The sequence below is a fragment of the Panulirus ornatus genome, chromosome 46, assembly GCF_036320965.1.
Source record: "Panulirus ornatus isolate Po-2019 chromosome 46, ASM3632096v1, whole genome shotgun sequence".
NCBI classification, from domain to species: domain Eukaryota; kingdom Metazoa; phylum Arthropoda; class Malacostraca; order Decapoda; family Palinuridae; genus Panulirus; species Panulirus ornatus.
In genome coordinates this window covers 3,204,137-3,215,992 of record NC_092269.1, presented here as the reverse complement: position 1 = coordinate 3,215,992, position 11,856 = coordinate 3,204,137, and the positions used below count along the sequence as shown (strand labels likewise).

General features: G+C 36.0%; 1 protein-coding gene across 2 annotated transcripts; it reads right to left on the bottom strand.

The window, feature by feature from the left end:
* Window positions 1-111: 111 nt before the first annotated feature.
* On the bottom strand, window positions 112-11,760 carry LOC139763062 (uncharacterized). 2 transcript variants are annotated; one of them, XM_071688648.1, is made up of 6 exons: window positions 11,663-11,760; window positions 10,963-11,121; window positions 8,460-8,612; window positions 6,553-6,779; window positions 3,554-4,466; window positions 112-1,487 (listed from the first exon to the last, which is right to left on the bottom strand). In XM_071688648.1, the coding sequence occupies exons 2-6, from the start codon at window positions 11,094-11,096 to the stop codon at window positions 881-883; spliced, it is 2,034 nt and encodes a 677-aa protein (XP_071544749.1). In that variant the 5' UTR covers window positions 11,097-11,121; window positions 11,663-11,760; the 3' UTR covers window positions 112-880. The 2 variants fall into 2 exon arrangements, with proteins under 2 accessions (XP_071544749.1, XP_071544750.1); XM_071688649.1 differs by having other exon boundaries at window positions 11,658-11,718.
* Between the last annotated feature and the right edge of the window lie 96 nt (window positions 11,761-11,856).

Below are 11,856 nucleotides of genomic sequence, written 5' to 3'. Positions count from 1 at the left end.
AAAGTCTCCAGGGAACATTGCTTGAAACTAGAAGGATGAAATGAGACTATTTCAAGAAGAGTTACCATTTGTCCAACACCAGTAAAATATAAGAAATCAAATATCTAGAGAATCTCTGTGGCCTATTTTAATTCAAAAGTGTGAAATAGATCTATTACATATAGGCTGATGAACAAGTTTGTTGTGGGTACAGTATATACAAAATTCAAAATCTATACAGTCGTGAAATATTGTATCTACACGATCACATTTCCTGCACACTCACAACTAAAGCTGCAATTAATTCTATTGCATGAAATGTCATAGTTACTAATCACAAAGAGCTGACCATGGTCTCTACACACATTAGTTGTTACCATCATGTTAACCTCCAGTTTACTTATTTTTTCTGATGTAATCACAGATACTGAGTAAGAAAAGTTCCAGTTTTCATATGTTTCTATCATCACAGTTAATGAGTACAAAATCTATTTATTGATCTGTGGTGAGAGTGTTTATAATAAAACATTCTTGAGTACCACTACATGTCAGGCATTCTTATCAACTCATCTTCCAAGATTCTTGCTTTATTTTCTAGCATAATTTGTCAGAAACACTTAACTTTAATTGAATGCTAAACAAGACTGAATGATATTCAAATTTGTACACTCTGAAGGCTGACTACTTAGCCATCTGTAAGTGATATAAATCTAGCTACAGCCAGAATGTCACACCCATTCATAAATTCTTGAAACTTAATCTAGAATTTGGATACCACAGACACACACATTAACTCTCATGATTTCAGTGCTATCTGCTTTGTGTGCTTAAAAAAGAATCTTTTATGACATCACATGATGAACACGTCTTCTTTTTAATATTCATAAACGTTTATCATTCTTTATTCCTCCTTATATTTTCCTGTTTGTTTGGAATGAGTCCACCAAAGAGTAAATAGTCTGCCAGGTTCACTCTGGACCCCTGCAGCTAAAACTAAGTGACCAGGTCTCTCCAGTTTTACTCGATATGTTTCTTTGGTATGATGCACGGTATGAGACGGAGGTTGAAGGCTTGTTTCTGGGACATACAAATCATCTGAAGAGGTAATGGCAGGGTCATTATTGTTCCTATAATGAAGATCTGTGCCATAATTACCCATGCACATATCTCCAGATGCAGCAATGTTTGCAATAGCCTCCCCTTGGGAATCTTTACACATACACCCTTTGTTTGGGTGGTAGGTACTGTGATGCTGTGCACCACATTCTGGGCTTCTGTTTTGATCATATACTTTAAGACCTAAGTGACTAGATGATACACTGCTTGGTTTGTTGATGTTTTCTTGACTTTCTTTGTTAAATGAACACACTGAACTTTCAGTATTGTCACTCTTTCCACTTGTTTCAGCACTTATAGCTGGGACTTTTAATTCTGGCAACTGTCCTCCAAGTCCATCAAGCCAATCAATGTCACCAACTACAAGCTGCGCTCCATCAGGGGTTGTCATTCTGTAGGGTAATCAATACAGACATGTAAGATTAAAGATTGGCTTTCGTTCATTTCTTTTCTCCAACATAAAAAAACAATGGTAAATAAAGATTCAGTTACTTGAAAAGTTGGAGGTAGTTTAGAACAGATTAAACAGTTGTCAAAAATCACTGGTGGATCCTCCTTCCCCTTAATCCCACTTTCTGGTGTAACCACTGTAAACACTTACCTGTTATTTCTCCAAACTATGATTCTCTTAGCTATATTCTCAATGTACTCTCCAGCCTATGATTCCCTAAGCTACACTCTCACCGTACACATTCCATGGAGTTATTCACATCACTGAGCAAAAAAATAAAAATAACCCACTGAACTGTCTTTTGGAGAGTAATGTTCTCCATTATTTTGATGTTTATATTTCCAATTCTATCTTAATATCACTTTCTTTTCTTAATCCTATTTTTCCTCTTCAATAAACTTGCTATGACAACCTTAGTTCTATTCATACCATCTAATGCAAGCAGATGTCAACAGATCTGAATATTCAACATAGCCAACTCAGCATACATATTTCTTCAGTAATGTTGTATTTTGCTGCTACTCATTCTCCAATGACTGAAAGTATAGATACCATTTACAGCAGACATTTTTTTGGAAGATACTGTATTTACCCTCTGGCTCTATGCATAGGAAGAGGCAGCATAATTCAGACAGATACATAAAATGTATTCATACTTTGTTTTCAGTATTAAGCCCAGCTGTATAAAGCATTCTTAAAAAGAGGGCCATCAAGTGTGAAGGCTATCAAGTACGAAACTTAGGAGGCTTTAGGAAGAAAATGAAATGTGGGAGAAAATCTGGCAAGTTAGAGTATGTTATAGAGAATTTTGTAGGTTGAGTCCACGGGGTACAAAGAACAAGGAAATACTTGATAGAATGCGCACATAATAAAGAGTTATGAAGGAGAGAAACATATGTATTAGCTGAATTAGATATAACTAGATTTGTTACAACTTCATTAAAAGACAGGAAGCAAATAATAAAAGGTTGGTGAGGAAGCTGAGTGGACTTTCATGAAAAAAAAGGTTAGGAGGTTTTCTCTTGCATGGCCTATATTTTCATTAATTTTGTTGACCAGCTCTCCATACAGAGAATACTGTCCATTTCACTCATCTAATATGCATATATAGTAAGGCCAAATGGCAATACAATCATAAAATATATCAGGATACCAAAATCAAAGCTGTCTTCACCTCCAAGTCACACCACCACATAATCACGCTTAACATCAGGGCTGATTCTTCCTTGTACTGAATACTTAAGTTACTTCTGTTGTCCATCTGAGACAGGAACTATCCTGGAAGCTGGGACTTATGAATGACTCACTTTTACTTAACATGAAATATCACTGTCCTACCTACAATAAGACAAGAGGTTAAAAATGTCTACTAACATCAGGATCACAAGAAGTACTCAACATTATGTTGACCAAGAACATCTGCTTTAACTCGGTTATCGCATTCATCTGAGATGTTAGCTCACCATCCTCATTACCAGAAACAAATCTAAGTGATGCTTTACAGCTTGGATTGAAGTCTATGCAACATGTGAAGCCTGCAGTACCATAACAGATACAAAAGTTGCAAAACCTGAGACATTTGCAAAGCTTGTTTAGCTCCAACAATTTGTGTTCTTTGACATTTCACTAAGACTGAAAGCAAAAATCTCAGTACACAGATATTCAGCCACCTTTAACTTGATGATCTGAATACTCCACAATATCAGTTTTTCTAAAAACCATATTATAAAAGGCTAAATTTCAGGAGAAAAACATTTTCCTGATTGATTTTTGCTCTCAGAGTAATCAAATGACAAATTGACAGCAAGTATGAGTCTGTAGGGAAGGATAGGGCTATCATGTCAGGATTAAGAAGAACGTTTTGATTCTGAGGAATATTATCTAAAAAGAGTCCTAGTAAGGGCTCATATGTAAAAATATCCTTGGTCTGCTGTTGGGCTCAAAGAAGAATTTACATTGGAAACTATCATAATTCCATAGGAGTACCTGAAGCATTCAACAACTTACTTGGAATGTGGGACAGCATGAGTACCTGCAGTTTCTCCTGTTATGATATCCACAGCAATGAGTGTTGATGAATAGAGCACATTCCCGATTGTGAGGAGAAGGGCATATCTATTTCCGAGAGCAAGAAGCTTTTTAACTTTGAAGTTCAGAATGATATTGTACAATAATTCAAATGTTTCTATGTCATACACACACAAATTTGCATGTTTCTCATCAATATCTTGCTTTATTAACCCAACAAACTTGGTACTATGCTGCAGACCTGGAGTAAAAAAGTTATTGTTCCCCTCATTTAGACGTATAAAAGATTTCAATGAACTTTTATCTAAGTCACCAAATCTATTAATGAAACAGGCAGAGTTGGGATCACTGTTGTCACTTGTCACATTTTCTGAGGAATTTACTTCAGGACTAGAATTTCTGTTTCTACTAGCAGGCCAGCTGATTTTACTGACATTATCTCTTGTCATACATATTATCACATGATTGAAGTTGCAAGACAAGTCTGAAAGGAGAATGACTCTTAAAACCCAGTGATCTTGATTGGGTAAAGACTTAACCACTAAACCAGTTGATAAGCACCATAACTTTATGCACTCGTCTGCCCCACCACTGACTAACAAGCCTAGATCTTCATTAAAGTCACTACTGAAAACAGGGCCAGCATGCATCTTGAACTTGCATCTCAAGAGAGAGTTTTCATCTGCAGCCTCACTTGCTGCATTATATACAGTACATGATAGCTGACTCATCATCCTAAGATCCCAAGAAGTCAGGATGCCAACAAAATGACCACAGATAAGAAGAGAATTTGGTTTGAACTTAATGCATGAAACAGCACGCTCAACTGGGAATGTCAGCAAGGGGATGTTGAGTTCTAACTGCCAGATGTTTACATAATCTTCTTCTGACACTGAAAAAAAAGTTTTAGCAATTAATAGTATGTTCTAACATTCAATCACAAAAAATCTTTAAATCTTTCATATAGCTATAATGTAACCTCCTAAGACTTAAAGAGAATCTAAACTATTAGCAATGTACTCACCAATACTTTAACTCATGAAAATGCAGGACAGTTTAACTCATGAAAATGCAGGATTCATTCTTTATCATATGCTGATATCCTACAGAGTTTGAGAAGTCATGCCTCAGGTGCTTTGCAGAGTAAAACATTATATTTTGAACCTAGACAGGGTGAGCCAAGGAACTTTCAAATATTGCCAGTCTTTTGCCTGCAGTCAAATGGATAATGCTCTGTAAAAATGAATAACATTGATCAAACATCCCAATCAACTATTCTTCAGTGGTTATACTGACATAGTGTATATAAAGCTACCATCTCAACTACCAGCACTAATTAGGGATGCCAACCCCATGCCCAGTCATCAACTAATGCTAAGATTACACTCACAGTCGGTGGGCAGTTATATATTCTCAGATAAGAAATGAGTATCATCCTCAGTATCCCCTGTACTTTTTTCACATTTTGAGAAACTCACTGCTCTGTCTATTCCATTAACATTAACCATTTGCTCATTAACATGGGATGGATCAAGTTCATACAGTCTCTCTACTTTCTTCAGTACATCCTTAAATTATACATTATTTTAATGTGCTGAAGTATAAAAGCTTCCACATCAATTTACTGATTACATCTATCAACCTCTCTTTAGCTCAACCTCTTCTTGTACTTTCAAACCCATGATCAATCAACAGTTTGGAGAGTATTCAAACACTAAATAGAACAAAAGGAGAGACTCTTGAATTAACAACTCAGGTTCAAAATATCTTGAGATGAACAAAACATTTAGACATCGAAACAGTATCATCAGCAAAAAACTTGTCTCACGCCTTTCTGATAATTTCCTCATTCCACGTATCCTTTCATCTCTCACTCTTTTTTCTCCAAAATCCATTTAAACATTATGCAAGTTATCATGTCACTCATAATTTTTTTCACCTATCCTAACCAATGGCAATTAGAGTTTCATATTCATACAACAGAGCTGGGACAAGCACTCTCCATAGTTTTTCCATATACAACTCTTTCTTTAGCTTCCCTACTCATGCCATTCTTCACCAACCTCACTCACAAATAAGTAAATTCATTCACAAAATCCAAATCTTTAGCACTCAAACTGATATTACAGTGCAACAGCCAATACAGTGATTTTGCTTTCATTTAACTTGCATTATTCATACCATTACAGTTATTCATGTATTAAGTACTAGTAAAACACGTTTGTGTTTTCAATACTTGGGAGTTCCTGGTAAAATATAAAGATTATATATAACAATTCAATTGTCTTTTCCTAGTGCTACCTCCTGCACATAAGGGGGGCGGGGATTGTTATTTCATGTGTGGTGGGGTGGGGATGGGAATAAATAAAGGCAGACAGTATGAATTATGTACATGTGTATATATGTATATGTCTGTGTGTGTATATATATGTATACGTTGAGATGTATAGGTATGTATATGTGCGTGTGTGGACGTGTATGTGCGTACATGTGTATGTGGGTGGGTTGGGTCATTCTTTCGTCTGTTTCCTTGTGCTACCTCGCTAACATGGGAGACAGCGACAAAGCAAAATAATAAATATATATAACAATTCAATAGAGTGAATTGGATCGATGTGGTATACCGGGGTTGACGTGCTGTCAGTGGATTGAATCAGGGCATGTGAAGCGTCTGGGGTGAACCATGGAAAGCTGTGTAGGTATGTATATTTGCGTGTGTGGACGTATGTATATACATGTGTATGGGGGTGGGTTGGGCCATTTCTTTCGTCTGTTTCCTTGCGCTACCTCGCAAACGCGGGAGACAGCAAAAAAAAAAAAAAAAAAACAATTCAACATTCTTCATTCCTTTTACAATGTTCTCAAATCTGTGACTACATTAAATGAAATGCTTTCTTAACTATATCCTATTCACTATACTTACAATCCTTAAAAAAGAAAAATGCATGGAAAGGAAAAATATGAGTTCCACAGTATACCTGTACAGAGGAATCCATTTTGATAATCAACTGCCTTGACAGCCTTTTTGCAGTTCTGAAGTTGCATAAATCGTTCAGTGAAGGCAGTCCCAGCCTTCAGCGACAACTTTTGCCGTAAAGATGACACGTAGATTTGATGCCAATTAGTATCATATTTAATCTTATCAACATTTACTCCCAATTCTCTGCATTTCTTGATCCATATTTTACTGTGGTTCTTGATAATGCTGAAATAAACATGAATTCTTATCTTGTGAAAAGTTGTTTCTTCTAATAAGAGGGTCAGAGAGAGAAAGAGAGAGAGGCTTGCTTCCTTTGGGAATAATGATGTACTATCTAATGATAATCCAACATCTCTCCTGAGGTTAGGATCATGTCGTGGGAATCATTGCTCAACACCATCGTCTCAACAGAAAGGGCTGACATTACAAGCCTAAATCCAGATATACAGGAACAATCACATCCTACTCATTACTGCACAACCCTAAACTAAAAGAAATGGGATATAAGAGAGTAAAGAGGGGAAACAGAGTTGCAAAGGAAAAGGAAGGATTACTCACTGCCTCCTCTGCAGAAAGGAAATCTTTCTTCAAGTTCAAAACTAAATTTTCTTCCTAAAAAGATCCAGCCAGTGAGCAAATCCAAATACCATATGATGGGACCACTTTCTGTGGTGGTTGACTACTTAGGTTTAACTCAGATTTTTTTTCCAACTTAAAACACAAGCATTTGTGATGCATACATATCTAAGCAGTATTGATATATAGTTTATATGAATTAAGCAGAACAATTTTATGTAATGTTACAAGGCTATCATCATTATAACAGAAAATCTTAAAAGTCAGATACTGTAGTTTTAATGACATATGTGAAATATTTCCCTCATATTGCCACAATCTATGTACTATGTACTAGTTAGCTCCTGTTTAGAAGAAAATAATGAAACAGAAAATGGCAAATTCATAATTTCGTGCATAAATACCTTGATAGTTTTCTTCAATCATCATGAAAATTTTCTGTAGAAAAAAGTCTGGTGTAAATAACACTGGTCTTTTTGGTAAAGAGCTTACAAAAGAAAAGAAAACATTCATTACAGTCGCCCACATCTTTAAAAATTACATACAGCAGTACCAGTTATACAAAAAACTTTCAGAAGCAATCTTAATGTGACATAATACCAAAAGAGGTTAAGACATTATTTGAACAAGAGTATACAGTGTTCATTTGAAAAATAAAGAAGAAATAGAAAGCTGAGTCATAAATGGGTTTATTTACTAAAGAAAGATCAAAAGAAAGAGAGAAAATGAGAGTGAAGAACCTTGTCAAACATCATCATTCATAAAGAATGGAAATGACATTCATTCAATATGGAAATGGATCAACCTGAAAGAAAGGTGAATATAGGAGAATAGGTGAGGATGTAAAGCTTAAAAAGGAAAGTTTAGAGATCAGAACCCATGCTAAACCCTTTCAGCCACTGGCTTTTGAAATATCATGGCCACAAAATAAAATTCACCAGCATTTCTCAAAGTAATATTATGACATCAGTAGTATTGTAGAGGATATCACAAGTAAATTTCTACTTGTAAAGCTCATATGAATGATGAGAGAGAAGACTGTAAGATTCAAGCTACTTTATGGAAGTTACTGTAAGATTCAAATAATTCAGGGAGTATAAGTCAAAGCAATAGGATGATAGCTGGAAGGGTTAGAATAGCCACCCTTCTTTGGGATGGCCAGTATCAATGCCCAATCCTAAGATGAAGATAAAGTTTTGGCTTCTAAGAGGAAGACAGGTGATCTACCATGGATGTAAGTTCTGAGGCACAGTCCTTCCAGACACAAGGAACAATGCATTCTGGTTTCTTTGTTCTACCCAAATCAATTACAATAAAAACAATAAATACCAGTTCCAGTCTCTTGAGACTTGAGATGCATTTAAGAGACTGGTGCCATCTACATACTGCAGCACCACAAGCTGCAACTCTGGAGGTAGGAGCACCAGCAAGTCTGGAGTGTCTTGGCCATTGAGAAAAGTTGCCAAACGCCACTTAACATAGCTGATGAAAATATAACTGATGAGTAAAAAAATCACTGATTATGGTAATAAGAAACATCTTCCATTAGCAAGTAATGTAAGCATGTGTAAAATCAAATTCAAGGTGTGAAAAGCTATATTCTTTTGATATGGAGGTTGAACATGGGGAATTAGAGAGCTTCAGTCTCTTTAGAAAACATATAGCATTAACCCATATCATTCTGTGCATGAACCTACCTTGTCCCTCTAAGGACAGGATAACCTTACATGAAGCCACTGCTTATCACCATCTCCTCGAAAGGACAAAGCCCATCATCACAGCCTAAATACTGATATGCACGACTTACCTCATTTTTGCAAAATCTAAGTTGTACTAAAGGAATTATAAGAAGAGTGAGGGGAAGAAGAGTTGAAAAGATAAAAAAGGCTTGCTCACAAGCCTACTCTTTAGGAAAAAATTACTTTTCTGAAGTCCAAAAGTTGTTTCTTCTTAACAGGCATCAATAAGCGGTGATTATGTGTCTACTAAACTCCTAAACACTACTAAGCAAGTCTTTTCCGATTCCACCTCATGCAATGGTGGACAAAGGTGTTACCAGATTTCGAAAGCCATTTATGACACATCTTAAGCGAATTCCTTGCAAAGAGTACAGTGGACATTACAACATGGGCACAGACAACGGAGACAAGCAAAGTCTTTAAGATAAGGAGTTTGACAGAAGCAGTGATGTTTCATGCTGACATAGAATCCTTGGTACTCATTGGACACATACTATGTGTCCTCTTTCCAAATGGAAAAATATGCTATCTGTGTGAGCAGAATTATGTTCTAGTCTTGGCTAGAAGTATGGTGTTAATCCAGATCTTGAAAATAAAGAAGGTTCTCAATATGGGATGGTATGAAAGCAGCCAACTTTATATCCCAAGGTTAATGCAATGAGGAAAGAAACTTCTAGAGAAAGGTTTCAGCTGTAAAATTAAAGGGGAAGGAATTTGATAGGAAAAGATCTACAACCTCTTTAAGGTCACTGAAGGAGGAAGGAATGCTGTACTCAGCCTGCTGTGGGCCTTCTAAGTTCAGTTCCATGCCAAAGGGATAGGGTTTTATAAATGTGCAGCTTTAGTAAGCAATGGAGTAGCAGCTTTTTCCTGGTCATGGAATAGAGCAGCTGTAATAAAAAGGCATAAGCCCTTCGAGATTATAAGTTCAAGGGGTGTTTTTTCCCAAATCTTGGAAAGGTTTCCAAAGCAAGTGATACCAGTAAGTTTTGGAAGACATAAGGTAATGGATGACAGCTTCAGCAGTGAGGTCCCTATATTGGAGCTGAAATATATAAGAAAATATTCAAATAATGCAACATCTTGACCTGAGCTTTTGGACCTGTTATGACCAACAGGATTAACCATAAACAGTATTGGATTCATGCAGTGGCAAAGAATGAGGGAAAACTGGTGTCACCAGTAACTAAACTTATTTTTGCTTGTGGATCTCTGAGTTTGAGCTTGTGATAATCTTCTCCTCTCAAAAGAGAAGGTGGCAAGCAGCATCTCCAAGCAAGGTGATCCTGTACTTAGGTACTGAAGATGAGCTTACCCAAAGAATAGTATGTGATGATGCTATGTAGTTCTCAACCCCCATGCTCACTTATTGGCTCAGGTTTGAAAAAATAAGCCTTCAACAATGCAAATTTATACAGTAACTTTTCACTTTCAATGGTTAGCTGAAGACTATGTTATCAATTGGGGATAAAATAATATAAAATGTGCTTAAATTAATATTTTACAACATAGGGAGATCTCAGTCATAAATATCCATAGTTTACACAGGAGGAAGGCAAATGAAGATTTTTCCTCTAAGGCTTAATGAACTGTTCCTGATGCTCATTTACTAAATGGAAAACAAGGGGAAAAAATGTGGGTTGAGGACTAAAACAGCAGGCAAAAGCTTGCCAAAAAAGTGCCATTGAGAACATTACATTCAAGTGATATTGGCCATGTTGCAGAGTGAGACCCATACTTTATTTTGTTTATCACAATGAAACAAATATTATTCGATAACAGACACACATCTCTTTCTCATGCACGATGTCCTTCTGAAAAGTGCTTAAAATCTATTTCATGCTATATCCTCCCAGAATAGATCAGCTGAAGCATATGGGCTATAAATGATAGTTATGGAAAATCTGATGAAAGACACCAATTTTGCAACAGAAAGAAACATGGAAGCAAACCACCACAATTGAAACAAAGCATATGCAGAGTAGCCAAGAAGTCAGTAATGAATGAACTTCCTTTCATGCTTATCTGGAGTATATCTATCCATTCACTTAAAATAAAATCATTATTGAAATGTAAAACTTATCTGACTCAACCTGGATGCTGCCATTACAGTGGGAAGAAGAAGAGCTTGTTGCACCTCTGGTGGATTATTAGTCACCATAGCCGTCAACAGCTTCTGCTGATTCCGCAAATCCAATTCTCCAATTTTCCTCAGCAGATCATCCATCTTGGTATATTACAGCTGATAAAACCTGAAATGTAATCATTTATTGAGAGAGAAGGACAGATCCTTTGACTGTGATTCAGCCTATATGAGAAACTTAAAGACATTTTATAACACCTCAGACATTCTTGACCGTGCTATAGCCTTACTGAAGGTGGCTTTTCACTTCAGTATAACCATAAGTATATATATATATATATATATATATATATATATATATATATGTTTTAACTTTACAATTTCATTACTAAATTCACTGAAACTAACGATAAATATAATGACTTTTGACTCGCCAGAGCCATAAATTTAGGAAAATAACCACTGCCTCCTCACAATAAAACAATGGGTAATTCAATCCCATGATAGCAAACATATCCTCTCATTTCTCTTTTTTCTTCTCTATGAGCAGCCTCTCACCCCAAAGTGTTATAATTATCCCAAATTAGCGATCTATACTAGACTGTTGCTTGATACAAACTTCCCAACAACATAGCTCAAATACTATACCTGTATACCTCTAGATAAACTAGTCATAATCCTAACTTAAAGAAAATATTTCAATACTTCACTTTCCGTTTGCAGTATCATATAAAGCCAGGTTTATTTGCTTCATACGAGAGAGAAATCTTGGATGTTGCTGTTGGGCTATTGTTTGGGGACTGTAAACATTTATATATGGTATCACTTGAACGTATTTTGCCTTAATTAAGGTAAATTAGAGCTCCTAAAAATAATATATTAATTAATAACAAAGTTTGATATT